This window comes from Lynx canadensis, chromosome D3 (genome assembly GCF_007474595.2).
Source record: "Lynx canadensis isolate LIC74 chromosome D3, mLynCan4.pri.v2, whole genome shotgun sequence".
NCBI lineage: Eukaryota > Metazoa > Chordata > Mammalia > Carnivora > Felidae > Lynx > Lynx canadensis.
This window is the reverse complement of record NC_044314.2, coordinates 309,609-324,060: the sequence shown is the minus strand read 5'-3', so window position 1 is coordinate 324,060 and position 14,452 is coordinate 309,609. Positions and strand designations below refer to the sequence as shown.

At 56.7% G+C, this 14,452-nt stretch overlaps 1 protein-coding gene and 1 long non-coding RNA gene across 17 annotated transcripts in view; one reads left to right on the top strand and one right to left on the bottom strand.

Annotated features, from left to right (window-relative positions):
• Positions 1-818: 818 nt before the first annotated feature.
• On the bottom strand, positions 819-2,728 carry LOC115498835. Its single transcript, XR_003963968.1, has 3 exons — positions 2,406-2,728; positions 1,961-2,120; positions 819-1,330 (listed from the first exon to the last, which is right to left on the bottom strand). It is a non-coding gene; the product is annotated as an uncharacterized LOC115498835 (long non-coding RNA).
• A 17-nt stretch (positions 2,729-2,745) lies between these two features.
• The window catches only part of SLC66A2 (solute carrier family 66 member 2), a 53,717-nt gene continuing 42,010 nt past the window's right edge, over positions 2,746-14,452 (top strand). For 8 of the 16 annotated variants that reach the window (XM_030292545.1, XM_030292544.1, XM_030292557.1 and 5 more), the window contains exons 1-3: positions 2,746-2,817; positions 3,468-3,785; positions 11,229-11,362. In XM_030292545.1, coding sequence (XP_030148405.1) covers positions 3,583-3,785; positions 11,229-11,362 — 337 coding nt within the window. In that variant the 5' untranslated portion in view covers positions 2,746-2,817; positions 3,468-3,582. Of the gene's footprint in view, positions 2,818-3,467; positions 3,786-4,251; positions 4,340-8,623; positions 9,277-9,659; positions 9,787-10,791; positions 10,959-11,228; positions 11,363-14,452 lie in introns of those variants that run through there. The other 8 variants (XM_030292551.1, XM_030292552.1, XM_030292547.1 and 5 more) reach the window with 7 other exon arrangements.

Genomic DNA, 14,452 nt, shown 5'->3' with positions numbered 1-14,452 from the left:
TGCCTCCAGCCTCTGTGAGCTGCCTGTGTCCCTTGGCCTGTGGTGGCCTCTGCTCCTTTGTCTTGTCTCCCGCCTTCTTCTTGTAGAGACACAGGAGATGGCATTTAGAGCCCACCTGGGTAATCTAGGGTGATCTCCCTACCTCAACATCCTTTTTGCAAAAGAAAAAAATTATTTATTTTGAGAGAGAGAGAGAGAGCATGAGTGGGGAGGGGCAGAGAGAGAGGGAGAGAGAGAATCCCAGGCAGGCTCCGTGCTGTCAGCACAGAGCCCAACACAATGCTTGATGTCACGGACCATGACACCGTGACTTGAGCTGAAATCAAGAGTCAGATGCTTAACCAACTGAGCCACGCAGGCGCCCTGCTGTCTCAAGATCCTTAATGTAATCGCATCTGTATTTTTAAAAAATAGTTTATTTCGGGATGCCTGGGTGGCTCAGTCGTTTAAGTGTCCAACTTCAGCTCAGGTCATGATCTCGAGATTCTTGAGCTCGAGCCCCGCGTCGGGCTCTGTGCTGACAGGTGGGAGCCTGAAACCTGCTTCCGATTCTGTGTCTCCCTCTCTCTCTGCCCCTCCCCTGCTCATGATCTGTGTGTGTGTGTGTGTGTGTGTGTGTGTGTGCGCGCGTGCGCATGTGTGTGTCTCCTTTCTCAAAAATGAATAAATGTTAAAAAATATTCAAAAATTTTTATTTATTTTTATTTTTTAAAAGGTTTCATTTTTTGAGTAATCTCTACACCCAACATGGGGCTCAGACTCCTCAACCCTGAGATCAAGAGTCACACACTCCACCAACTGAGCCAGCCAATGCCCTGCATTTCTTGTCCTTCTCCTTCTCCTTCTTCTTCTTCTTTTTTAATAAGGTAACATTCACAGGTTTCTGGGGATTAGGATGATATACTTGGGGGCCGTTTTCTGGCCTAGCACAATTTGGCTTCTTTTGTTTGCGGGAAGTCATGTAACACATTCACCATCTCAGATGAGCTGTCCTTCCTTCTCCTGACTGACCGACGGTTCCAGACCAGAGAGTGCCACTCGGATTCCAGACAGTTGGTGTTTAAAACGATTACAAGCCCACTCTCAGTCATCAGCTCACTTTCGGGGTGAAGTCCTGGGCCAAGAACGCAGGATTGTATCCACTTAGCAGGCTCTGAGACGCGCCCTGATGGATCCAGGGGCGTGGGCGGCTGGGGGCCGGTGAGCAATCTGCCCGCCTTTGCCAGCATGAACAGGACCAGTGGACGTGACTCCACGTGATGCAGTGAGAGTAGGAGGGGAGCCTGTCACTCCACCCCAGCCTCCAGGACGGAGTGGAACGCTCTCGGGCCTGCAGAGTTCAGGAGAGGCGGTTAAGTAGAAACACCTACTTCTTTTCTCCCAGTCTTGCCGCCACTTCCCTCTCTGTGTGTGTATTTTCACTTCCCTGTACATTCCTGCTGCTGTGTTCTCAGTTGTTCCCTGTGGATCCTCTGAGTAGCTGTGACTCAGAAAACCTAACAACAGCCTGGGACACTGGGGGGAAGTAAGCATGACCCTGTGCTTTAAGGAGGCGCTTCTCATCACACCAGGCTTGTTTGGGACTTAGTCTCAGTGAGGTCCGTGCTGTTCCCATGATTTCTCACAAAATCTTCCCGGTAGGAAGCAGGAGACCAGGTCAGACCTGCGGGCGGGAAAGCTGGCCGGCCGGGTGTGTGCCCCCAGGGCCACCTGCTCTCATCCACCGGGCCTTCCCTTTTGGGGTGTTTCAGGTCCCACCGCACTGAGATGGGAGCAGAACCCTGAGGCCCTGCAGTTCTCTGCCCTGAGTCCCTCCTGCAAGAGGCCTGGGCACACAGGGCTCGCTGGCTTCTCACAAGGGTCCTCACGGCTCACCATCCCACCGGGCATAGGGCTCCATGCACACCCAGACCGCCGGCATGCAGGCGCGGTGCACCTGCTAGGGCCCCTGGGGGCTCACCTCGGTCGGGGAAGAGCTCTGTGAATGGGCCGAGGCTGGGAAGCACTTGGCAAGTCAGGGAGCGGCATGTCCAGCACGTCCTTCGGTCCTTCGGTCACGATGTGTCTGAGAGACTGCGCCCCGACCAGAAGTCCCGGCTGCCGCCCTGGGCCTGGGGTACCTGCGGTGGGAGCGGAAGGCGGGCCTGCGGAGGCTTCGGGCACACGGTGGGCCTGTTTCCGCCTCACCGGAGACCAGGTGAGGTTCCTGACACGGCTCACCTCTGCACCCTGCTCCTCAGGGCCCCGCCCGCATCGGGACGGGCAGCCCCCCCACCCCCCACCCCCCGACTCCCCAGGTCGTCGGAAAACGAAGGTGCGGAGGGACCGCCGCCATCACCGGGGGCGGGGGGAGGGCAGACCCAACCCGGGCCCCCACGAGGGGGGTCCCCAGGCCTCGCGCAGACCTCGGCCGTGGACGGCACCCTGTCCTCTGCTCTCCGTGGCGGCGCACCGCGTCCACACGGCCCCTCGCCCAGGCACAGGTCGGGGGACGCGTCTGGTGCGTCCCTGGCTCTCGAGGCGCGGTCTCGCCACGCAGGTGTTTCCTAACCGGGGAGGGGCGGGCCGGGCCGGCGGAGCAGCATCGCCGCCGCGACCCCCAACCCACGACTTCGTTCTCGGTCTAGCTCCGACCCCTCCCTGACAGACAGGTGCGCTCTAGGACCCAGCGCCTCTCGGCCTGCCGCCTGGGTGGGCGGGTCCCCTGCATTGTGACGTCACTCGGAGGCGGGGCTGCGGCGCTGGGACGGACAGACGGAAGGTGCACGCAGAACAGACCGGGCGGGGCCGGCGCGGGCGCGGGTGCGGGCGCGGAGGGTAAGGGCCGGGCCCCGGATCCGCAGGCCGCGTGTGGACGCGGGCGCGGCGCGGGGACCGCCCTCCCCTGGCTCGGGGCTCGGGGCTCGGGGCGGGCGGTGGGTCCCAGGACTGAGTGTGTCTCCCCACCCCCGGGCCGTGCGTCCCACCCCAGACCGAGCCACCCCACTCTCCTGCTGGGCGCGCCCCCCGGGCCTGAGCGCGCCCCCGGGGCCGAGCGCGACCGCAGGGCTGAGCGCGCCCCGGGGCCGAGCGCGTCCCCAGGGCTGAGCGCGCCCCCGGGGCCGAGCGCCCCACTAGGGCTGAGCGCGCCCCCAGGACTGAGCGCCCCACCGGGGCTGAGCGCGCCCCCGGGACTGAGCGCGCTCCGCCCCACCCCGGCCGCGTGTTCCCGCTGGGACGCAGCCATCGCCCGCCCCCGGACTGAGCGTGCTTCCCAGGCCCGCGTCCGCCGCCGTGCGCCCCGCGCCTCTTTCCCCCCGCGGGTGCCGGTTCGCGTGCGCAGGGCTCCCGGAGGCGCCGGTGTCTGAGGAGGGGGTGGTGCCGCCGCCGTGAGCCTCCGCGGGCTTCCGCGAGCGCCCTGGGAGCGCGCCCCTCGCTTTGCCTCCAGGGCCCTGCGCCGGAGTTCACCTCCCTTCCTCTCTCGCCAGGCCCCGATGGTGGAGGACTGCACAAGGTAGCGGCGGCGATGTGGGGGTGACCGTCAGCGCGCGTTCCAGGACCGTGAGAGCGGAGGGCCCCCGGGCCAGGTGGACGTCAGTCGGGATGGAAGCAGAAGGCTTGGATTGGCTTTTGGTCCCCTTGCACCAGCTGGTGTCCTGGGGGGCAGCCGGGGCCATGGTGTTCGGAGGGGTCGTGCCCTATATCCCACAGTACAGGGACATCCGGAGGACTCAGAATGCCGAGGGCTTCTCTACCTACGTGTGTCTGGTGCTCCTGGTGGCTAACATTTTACGGATCCTTTTCTGGTAAGTTGGGAGCTTTCTGTGGGGGTACTTCCAGGGTGATGGCTTTCTCTTTTTGGGGTTTCGGAGTGGGGTGGTGGTGCAGGTGGCTGTACTTCCTAGGAGGGAGCTGGTGAAGTGGGCGGGACTGTTCCCCGGGGAAAATGGTGGGATTGGAGTGGAGAAACTTACTGTAGTCTCACGTCCGCGTCTTCATTTTCTGTCCTTCTTACGTTGTCACGTATTTTCCCACGGACTTCTGTGTGCTGGATAAGGTCCTAGACCTGGGTCCCTGTCCTTAGAATTTGCATGGGAGTGGGAAAGAGAAAACAAGGAATGAGTAAGTGATTAAGATGAAGAAAAAGGGATGAGCTGTAGGAAGGGGACATCACAGCCTGACAGGAAAGAGCATTCAGGGGTCATGTACAGGGACGGTGGTCCCCTCAGCCTTCCTGTTGTGTGTACGGTTTTGTTTTGTTTTGTTTTAATAGGAAAGTCAACTTTCTGGATAATACTTAAGAGACTATTTTTTCTTGCACCTCCCAGCCCAGCTTCCTCTTATTATCATTTGCATTCGGGTAAGGAACCGGAAATTAATTTTAACAGTTGCTAAAGCGAGACATGTTTGGGAGGGGGAGTTTTTAGAGGAAATGAAATGAGATCTTGGAGCCTCATTCTAAGACTAAAAAGGTCTGGAACTTTCCTTTCTACTTGGTGGCGCCCGGACCCTCTGTGAGCACAGATAGTGAAGAAAGTTGCTCCGGAGGGTGGGTGGGTGTGGAGGCCGGATAAGGGCACCAGGCGGGGGTGTCCAGAGCTCTGCTTCTGGCCCTTCTTTCTGACTTGTTCGTTACTGAGTAATCACGTTTTTTGCTAGTTCTTTTTCTTAAGTTTATTATTTATTTTGAGAGAGAGAGAAAGAGAGCGATCAGGGGAGAGGCAGAGAGAGGGGGAGAGAGAGAGAGAGTCCTAAGCAGGTTCCACACTGTCGGCTCAGAGCCTGGTGCGGGGCTTGAACTCACAAACTGTGAGGTCATGACCTGAGCTGAAATCAAAAGTCAGACTCTTAACCGACTGACCCACCCTGGCTCCCCAGCTAATTCATGTTTGAGTCCGCCTTACGGAGGTACGATTTTCGTGGAATAAAAGCATCCATTGTAAGCATACAGTTCGATGAGTTTTGACAACGCCCCCTTCCCGTCACCATCACAACCGAGAGATGACTGTTCTGAGTCCCGAAGTTCTCTCCTCTGTGTTCCATCCAGCCGTGGCCCCATGCCTTTGATTTGTGTCCACTGTGTGTTAGTTTTGCCCTCGTCCGGGGCTTTTAAAAGGTGAGCTGGTAAGTTAGCTCCTCCCCGGAGAATGTGTCACACCGCCAGGTTTGTCTCTGGGCCAGGCTGCTTTGAAAGGAGGGCCAGTGGGTGTGTAGTTTTTTCTTTGGCACAAGTTGAAGAACCCCATTTTGAAGATTCCTCTTTCTCCTTTGGGGACAGAGCTCACTCACTCCAGGGTGACACGTGGCTTTCCTTTTCTAAAATGGCTTTAATCCAGTCTAAGGTTGAACGGAAGCAGGTCCCAAAATGCAGTTGCCTCTGACACAGTTGTTAACCCTGAGCGCACTGGAGGGCGCTCAGGGAGCCCCTGGCCTGCCACCTGCCTGGTGTCACAGCGTTGGCCAGGAAGGGCACTTCATTAGGCGCTGGAGTGAGTTTTCTCTGGCAGCGGAGGGGAAGTGCCCGAGACTGGCTTCCCTTATGGGAAGGGGGGGCGGGACAGAGAGCAGTTGAGACGTCTTTTCCTTAAGAATACTCATCCTTCGGGGCACCTGGGTGGCTCAGTTGGTTGAGGGACCGACTTCGGCTCAGGTCGTGGTCTCGCGGTCTGTGAGTTCGAGCCCTGTGTCGGGCTCTGTGTTGACAGTTCAGAGCCTGGAACCTGCTTCGGATTCCGTGTCTCCCTTTCTCTCTGTCCCTGCCCCATTCATACTCTCTCTCTGTCTCAGAAATAAATAAACATAAAAAAAAAAGAGTACTTATCCTTTACGATTGCAGAGAAGAGAATAGGGTATCTAATCTATGTCCAAATACCTGGTTTGGAGAAGGCAGAAGTTAAACTAATTTCTTGAAAGCCAAGTCACCAGGGCCTCTGGATTTAACTGGCATTTAATGCGTTTGGACTAGAAGTTCTCCCTTCACTGCCGGGCCTGGGACTTTGAGAACGAGTGTGTGCTCTCTCCTAATTCAGCACAGGGGGCCTTTAGTGATTCTCAGTTTTGTCCACGGGCCAGCGTATTTCTGTGCATCCGATTGGTCCTTCCCCGGAGTCTGCACCCTGAACCGTCCTGGGTCACTTCAGGGGTCCTGTGGCTACCGTGTGAACCCCAGTGCTGCCTTCAGGCAGTATTCTGGGATGAAGGGGGGCTGGCAGAGGGTACTGGTCCCTCCTCAGGAGTCTCTCTGGCCTGGGCATGTGCTTCTCACATAGGGCAGTACTTGGATTTCACGGGGTGAACCCCAGCAGGCAGGCTGGGCTCCGCCTGTGGCATGTGACTAACATGTACCTCTCTGCCCACCTAGTCCTAAGACCCCACTCCTGGGCCTCCTCCAGGCTTCATGGGTTAGTGGCCCACATGATTTAATAGGTTTTAGAGGGTTTCCCATGTTCCAGACGCTGCAGATGCCACAGGGTTTACGCTTCAGCAGAAGCATTGTGTGGAACGTACCATTTACACACATACGGGTCATGGCGGGCGCCCCCTGAGGGGGAAGCAGGGTCTACACTGGAACAGTGGTGAAGTTAGAACTGAAGAGTGTGTTTCCTAGAGCTGGCTGAGAGCGTGGTCCTCAGAGCTCCAGGCTGGGAAGCCCCCTGCAGACTCGTGGAATGAGCTCGTGGGTGGCCCTGCCGCCCAGGGAGGCCAGCGGAGCTTGTAAACCCCAGGTTCCTGAAACTCGTGAGACCCTAGCGCTTTATTTCTTACAATTCTTTTTTTATGTTTATTTGTTTTGAGAAGAGAGAGAGAGTGAGCAGGGGAAGGGCAGAGAGAGGGGTACAGAGTTTCTGAAGCCAGCTCTGTGCTGACAGCAGAGAGCCCAACGCGGGGCTCGAACTCATGAACCGTGAGATCATGACCTGAGCTGAAGTCGGACGCTCAGCGGACTGAGCCACGCAGGCGCCCTGATTTCTTGCGATTCTTATCATCCTTTTGCAAAACTAGCATTCAGCAGATTATATTCTATAAAATGCTGATGTATAGGATTTTGCCTCTGTGGTGTCAGGAGAAGCCAAGAGACAGGCTAAATGATGCCTCGTAGCTCATATTTGCAGGCTTGAGATTCTGTAGAAGGGACGAGGAGGGAGGGGCCACGGTGCACGGATGATGTTGCCAGGCCCCCCCCAGAACTTTGTGCTTTGGTAGAGGTAGTTCTCAAGCTCCATTTGTATTGGATGAACACACTGCATCAGAGACACGGTAATGTTGGATCAGATGCGTAATAACATTGTATTGGATGCAGTGACGTATCAGGAACGTGGGCACACTTCAGCCATGTAGTGACACCGTATCAGATGTGGTAACATAGCATCATCTATCAGAGATGTAGCAGGGCTGTACTGGAGATGTATTAACACTGTATCAGACGTGCAGTAAACAAAGTAACTGAGACGTGATAACACCGCATTGGAGGCCTGCCTTAGCGCTGCACTGGATACGGCAACGTTGTGTCAGCGACGCCGTAAGCTGTTTCCGAGGTGTGGTAACACTGTATTTGGACATGCGGCCTGACACTGGATGGGAGATACAGGAGCACTGCCAGAGATACCACACCGTTGAGGACGTAGTTACATTTTGCTAAGGGTGTAGCAGTTGGCGTGACACAGGGAAGTAGATACACAACTTCTTTCGGCTTGAGCTTTACTCTGGAACTTTGAAGACCCGGAGAAGGTGATCTCTGTGGAAACTTTGGGTGAAATGTTGCCTGTCCCCTCTTCGGTGTGTACCTTCCTGGGGGGTGAGACCTAGGGACACTGCAGTTAAGGGAGAACTTTTTTTATTTTACTGTATTTTTTTTTTTAGTTAAAAAAATTTTTTTTGATGTTTTTATTTGCTTTTGAGACATGAGTTGGGGAGGGGCAGAGAGAGAGGGCGACAGGAACTGAAGTGGGCTCCGTGCTGACAGCAGAGAGCCTGACATGGGGCTCGAACTCCGGCCGTGAGATCATGGCCTGAGCCGAAGTCGGATGCTTCGCTGACTGAGCCTCCCAGGCTCCCAGGCGCCCCGAACCCTTTCAGAGTGGCTGCGTGAGCGGCAGGCCCTTCACCTGTCTGGTAGGCTGCCCCATCATTTGTTCTAAGAAAAAGTTGTGCCAACCCATATTGTCAGGGACAGGAGAGGGAAAAGTGCTGTCACGACATCCCCGTCAGTACAGATTATTAGCATCAAAGGAAGAAAAGCTTAACTAATTTGACAAGTAAAAAATGGTATCTTTGTATTTTAATTAGTTTATGAAATTACTAATGACATTGAACCTTGTTTCATATTTATTTTGTCTCTTGTATATCTTTTGTGGAAAGTTGTGCTTTTTGAAATTTTGTGTCTCAGCCTGTCTTCACCCTAAGTACTCACCTCTGCTCCCTCTCACTTCACTTTAAATGGTCTTGTTTTTGCTATAAATATTGAGTTCATCTGGATTCGATTTTTGGTGGGGTTTTTTTTTTTTTTTGATGTTTGTTTACTTTTGAGAGAGAGAGAGAGAGCATGTGCGATGGGGGAGGGGCAGCGAGAGGGGGACAGAGGATCCCAAGCAGGCCTGTGCTGACAGCAGCAAGCCTGATGTGGGGCTTGAACTCTCAAACCATGAGATCATGACCTGAGCCCAAGTCGGACGTTTAACCCACTGAGGCACCCAGGCGCCTCTTTAGGTGTGTGGTTTAAGGAGAAGTGCAAATCTTGATTTCTTTGCCCAGTTTTTCCAGTCATTGTTTCTGTTGAGTATTTAAAACATGAAAGTGGCCTTTCTCGCATGATGAGCTTGGTGTGAGAGGCCCCAGAGCAGCTTATTTATTGTGGTTCTTCCCGGCCTGCTTGGGAAGGAGGCATCTCCAGTCTTACTAGGCTGACATCTAGCTTCTGCTGGCCCCTTGTCTGACCTTCACCTGTAGATGAGTTGACCCCTGGGGTCAGCTGGGTAACCGTGGGATCCAGTTCCTAGAAATGACTAGAAACGTCCTTAGATAGTCCCCGGTGTTATAGTCTCACTCTACAGCAGAGATGAGGTGCAGGGGCAGTGGCTCACGGGTGCCAAGGGCCTGGAGCCCGTGTGAGCCTACGGAAGCGCCCCCAGCCTGTGCCTCTGACCTAGAAAGCCCCAGGGCACTGTCACCTCTTTCTTCTCGTACCTTCTCTTCACCCAGGCCTGGCTCATCAACCCTTTCTTGCTCCAGTCACTTAGCATTTCCTTTGCAATTCCTGAGGCACCTCAGGAGAGGCCTGACGAAGCAGCGGGGTCCCAGGTGAGCCGAAGTGACATCTCCTGGGGAGGCAGGAAGAAGCTGGTGGTCATGGAGCCGTCTGCTGTGTCCTGGCCCCTCTGCCCTTCCTGGACCCAGGTGGCATGGGCCTGAGCCTCTGTGACCTCAGGCCTGCTCTGTCCTTTGCTCAGAGGACATGGGCCTTGGCGTCAGGAACCAGTGCAGAATGCCGGTCCTGGAACCGGTGTCTGGAACCCCCACTCCGCAGGGAGCGTCTGTTTTTTCCTGGTTGCTTGACCTCCTGTGGGAGCCTCAGCTGGTGTGGCTCCCCTCCAGGTGGCACATTCTCACCTGCTGGGCCGGCTCACTGTGGCTGTGGTCGTGGCAAATCCTCATCGGAGGTGCTGTCTGCTCTCTCCTGAGAGGCAGGTGATCCGAGCTTGGCGGTGAGGTGCTCACAGACGTGGGCTTGAAGACGCCGAGTCGGCCCTGGAGCGGGTGCAGGGGTCAGTGTCTCTACCTTGGGGACATCGCTGTTTCTTTACCTTGTAGGTAAGACTTGTTAGCATAGGCACAGCTTCCAAAGACATGCCCTGGCCGGCGGGGAGGGGCTGCCTCTGGTCTCATCCTTTACCACGAGCCCGGCCACTGAGTTTTTGTCCCTATTTCTCATTGATTTGGTGCAGTCCCAGGGGTGGCCCCTCGGAGCTCTGCCCCAGCTCTGTGTTGTGGGCGTGGTCGGCCCCCGGTGAGCCCTCTCTGCAGGGGGAGCTGGGTGTAGGCTCAGGCCCCAGGGAGTGAGAGGACGTGGGAGGTGGGGCCCGGGTGGTGGTCTCTGTGTTTTCTTGTTTTCGGGAGCAGCTGGGAAATCAGACTGCAGGCTCTCCTGACTTAGAGGTGCTGACCGCCAGCCCCAGTTTTGGGAATACCCTTCAGGCCATGTTGTAGGCAGACCTAGCGGGGTTCCTTCTCCAGAGCAGCTGGGCTAGAATTGGGGCTGGGCCTTGAAAGAGCACGGTGCTGTGCCCTGGCCTTGTCGATGGTAGTCCCGCAGGCCTGCGTGGCCCGACCAACAGGTCACGGCTCTGGTGGTTCTGGTGGCCGTGGCGGAGACCCCGAGCTGCCCCCCGAAGGGCCGGGCTGTTCTCAGCCCCTGGGGTTCGGGTTCTGCCGACAGGCCCAGCCTGTGCTAGTCACTAGATTGCGGTCTCACCTCCTCGAGCTTGTGGCCGAGTTGGTGAGAAGTTCTGCCCCTGGAGGGAAAACCAGCAGGGAGGATGTGAGAGCCGGGCGGGGTCGGGGCCCAGAGAAGAGCGCGAGCCACTAGGCCTCGGCTGGGGGTCAGTGAGACCTGGGTGGGGAGGGAGATTGGACAGAGAGGCCTGGGTCGGGGGGGGGGGGGGGGGGGGGGTTCAGGGCCTCAGGTCGGGAGGGGGTTGTGCCTTCAGCTGCCTTCTCCTCTCTGGGGTGGGGGGGTGGGGGGTGCCCTGGCCCCCTTCACTGGTCTGCTCACAGCGTGGGCTGCTCTGGCCTGCTGACCCCACTCGTCTTCGTCAGGGGGCAGGGCTTCCTGTCATTCCTGGACTCCGGAATGCATCTTCCCAGGGCATCAGGTGGTCTAGGTGCCTCTGCAGGTGCCTCTGCAGGTGGGGTGTTGGGCACCTGGCTGTGCGGCGAGGGAGCGGGGAGTCCCGTCCACACCCTCATCAGCGGCTCCTGGGGAGGTGAGTGTGGCTTTTGAGGAGCCGTGCACATGATTCTGAGAGGTGTCCCCGCGCCCAGCCGTCCAGGAATGTCCCTGCTCACCCAGCTCTGTGCACCGTGGAGCCCGAGGCCGAGGCAGTCGGTGCCGGAGGCTGTGACGGATGTGAGAGACCCTCTGGGGGCTCAGGATGTGGCCGTGGGGGCCTTGGTCGGGACCTGGGCAGGGAGAGGCGGTGAGGCCCCTGGTGTGCGGGGGCCCTCCTGATGCCGTGGTCTCTTTACCTCCCCAGGTTTGGAAGGCATTTTGAGTCGCCGCTCCTCTGGCAAAGCATAGTCATGATCTTGACCATGTTACTGATGTTGAAACTCTGCACCGAAGTCCGCGTGACAAATGAGCTGAACGTAAAACGCCGTTTCTTTGCAGGTTGGTGATCTGCAACTTTGGGAATAAAGCACTAAATCAGCAAGCAAAGTCATCCTGTGCTCGTGGGTGAAGTAGGGAGCCGCGTTAGTGTTACCTGAGCAGCTTTGAATCCACCCAATGCTCGGTTGTGTGTAACCGATGTTCGTGTTTTCAGCACGTTAAATGTTTACTGACTAATCTCAGTGTGCCAGCCTCCTCTGTGATGATTACGAGGGGATTCTGAATTGGGACAGGATCAGGTCACAGAAAGATGCTGTCTGAGGAGGCAGTTTTATCTCTGTGTGTGGCTTGTACATGAGACACGCCCTTCACTTGTACCATTTACCTGTGGCTGGGGTAGCGGGGATCTTCTCACACACCTCACTGAACATTCACCCCGAGTCATGCTGCTGTGGCGCCAGGTGGGGTGTCCCCTGGGGCGTGGGCAGGACGGGTTACATGCTCGGCCCGCGCTGCTCCGTGACTGTTTGTGGCCCAGCAAAGAGAAAATTCTTCGCGTGTTTGCCTTTTCCTTTGAAAAAGCTCTTCCTCAGCTGATGTTCTGTGTTTGAACACGCAGGGGGTTGATGCCTTACTTCTGGTTTTCTTCTAGTTACTAAATTGAAGACAGCTCTCGCTTTGATTTTGTCTGAAATAGTGTGTGTTTATCTCCACTGTTGCTCAGAGAAGCGTTTTTGCTAGTTTGTTTACTTTGGGGACTCCTGTGGACTTGAGGTCTCGCCCCTGAATTTTATTCCTGACGGCGATTTTCTTTCCGTTTGAGCGGACCCTTTCCCCCTGTAGCTTCTGTCTTTAGAGACGAAGGTATGCTAATTTCAGTCTTTGTAGAAAATAGGTCAGCCTCCAGCTCTGACGGGTGGCCTGGACCGATTAGTGTCACGTCAGCTGTAGAGATCAGCACCGTGTGCTTCTGTTGTGTGTTTGTTCTTTCTCGTCTCTCCCTCTTGTGACCTGGGAAATCGCACCGGAGGCGGGGCTGCTTGTATCGCTGGTCCTTCCTTGAGAGCGGGCGTGTCCGGCCGGTCCCTTAAGAGGTGAGGGGCTGGGCCCTTTACTTGCTCTTACCTAGCAGTTTTCTCTGCTGGCACAGCTCCCGCCCGCTTCTGTCTGTGATCTGGGAGCCCCACCTTTCGTGTGCGCAGGGTCTCAAGGCCGGCTGCAGAGCGCCGGTGTGGGGGGCGTCAGTAACGGTCCTCCTGCCCCAGGGACAGAGGAGCGCCGGGAGCGGGCACGCGGTGCCCACAGTTGCTTGGTGTCCTGAGCCTCAGGCTTTGAATCATGAGCCTGGGTTTTGTGATCTTGTGCGAAATGGGGTGTAAGCTCGGATGAAGTGGGGTGCCAGATATCCTGCAGGTGTGCGAGCGTCCGGGCCCTGGACAGTCCTGGAGTTTAACATTTATGTGACCTTGCTGAAATACGGGAACGTAGGTACAGTGAGGGTGAGGCGGGGGCCGACCTTGTCAGCGGGAAGCCGGGCCTCTCTTCTCCTGTCCCGGGGGTTCGTTCTGTCTTGACTTCCAGTGCTCTATGTAGATTCTTCCAAAAGCAGCATTTCTCTTCTGGTTAACTAGAACGGGTTGGGTTAAGACCGTGAATCCCGGTTTCTAGGGATAGGGCTGCCATCTGAATTTTGGCAAGTAACCCTCTCTGTGATGAGCCAATTAATGGAGCCCGCTTCGCCCACACTTGGCAACCGTGGTGCCACCTCGCGGGACACAGGGGCTGCAGGCAAGGTGAGTGTGAGGCCTCGGAGGCGGGGGGAGGTTGGCCTGGACTGTCTGGGTGGACCCAGGGTCCGCCGGGCCCGTGGAGTGGAAGAGGAGAGCCCGTCAGGGATGGACGTCAGGAGGACGTGGTTCTGGCTTTGGACGTGGGGGAATGGCTAGGGGCCAAAAGCACAGCAAGCCTTTGAGGCTGGAACAGCCTTCATCTTCCGGCCAGCAGGGACATGGGGGCCTCAGCCTCCAGGATCCAAATTCTGCCAACAGGTTGGATGCACGGGAGGACCTGGGTTCTTGCCTGGAAACTTCAGAAGGAATATGCCCTGACTTTAGCCCAGTGAGACCCACGTCAGACTTCTGGTCTCCCAAATAGTGAGGTGATAAGTCTGTGTTGTCGGCCGCCGAGTTTGGGGTAACCTGTTATGGCAGCTGTGAGGTCTGCAGCGTCTGGTGGGTGTCTGTTGGTGGGCGTTGGCAGCTGGCCAAAGGGCTGGCTGGAAATCCGCAGACGTACAGGTGGGCGGGGCTGCAGGGGCTTTGACCTTGCAGCGGGAGCAGCGGTCTGCTGGTGACGGCCAGGACTGTGGGGGCAGTTGGCCTGCCCTGCCGGCCTCCACTTTGCCGGGGCTCTGGTGGGGTACGGAGGACCAGGCTCCTGACCCCTGGGCTCTCTGCTGGGCCCCAGACGGCCTCAGGGGGAGAATCTACCCTAAACTCCGCATCCTGGGATCGTATCCTGGGATCCGGGATACAGTGTTTGAGAGATCTTGAGATTCATACTTAATTGGGTTTTTTTTGATTTTTTTTTAATGTTTATTTTTGAGACAGAGAGAGACAGAGCATGAGTGGGGGAGGGTCAGAGAGAGAGGGAGACACAGAATCTGAAACAGGCTCCAGGCTCTGAGCTGTCAGCACAGAGCCCAACGCGGGGCTCGAACTCACAGACTGTGAGATCTTGACCTGAGCCGAAGTCGGAAGCGCAACCGACTGAGCCACCCAGGCGCCCCTACTTAATTCTCGAATGGAATTAGGGTTCCGTATATTTGCGTCTACCGTGTGTGAGGTACACAGCACACTCATCAGGAAGCTTTTAAGGAACCTGTGGGTTTATTTCCTCTCCTCTGCCGGAAGTGGGAGGGTAGGGTATGAAAACACCAACCAGTTCGGGCTGGGAAGCCCTGAGATCGCAGGAGCGGCTGCGCCCTGGGCCTTGCTGGGGAAGGCCTGCGGTCCCCGCTTCCTGGAGGCTGTCAGTGGGGCGTTGGGGAGGGTGCTGGAGGCACACCGAGCAGGCACAGTCAAGTAACTTACGAAGACACGTTCAACAGCCGTATTTCAGGGTTTCCATAGGACAGTCAGTCTAAAAAAT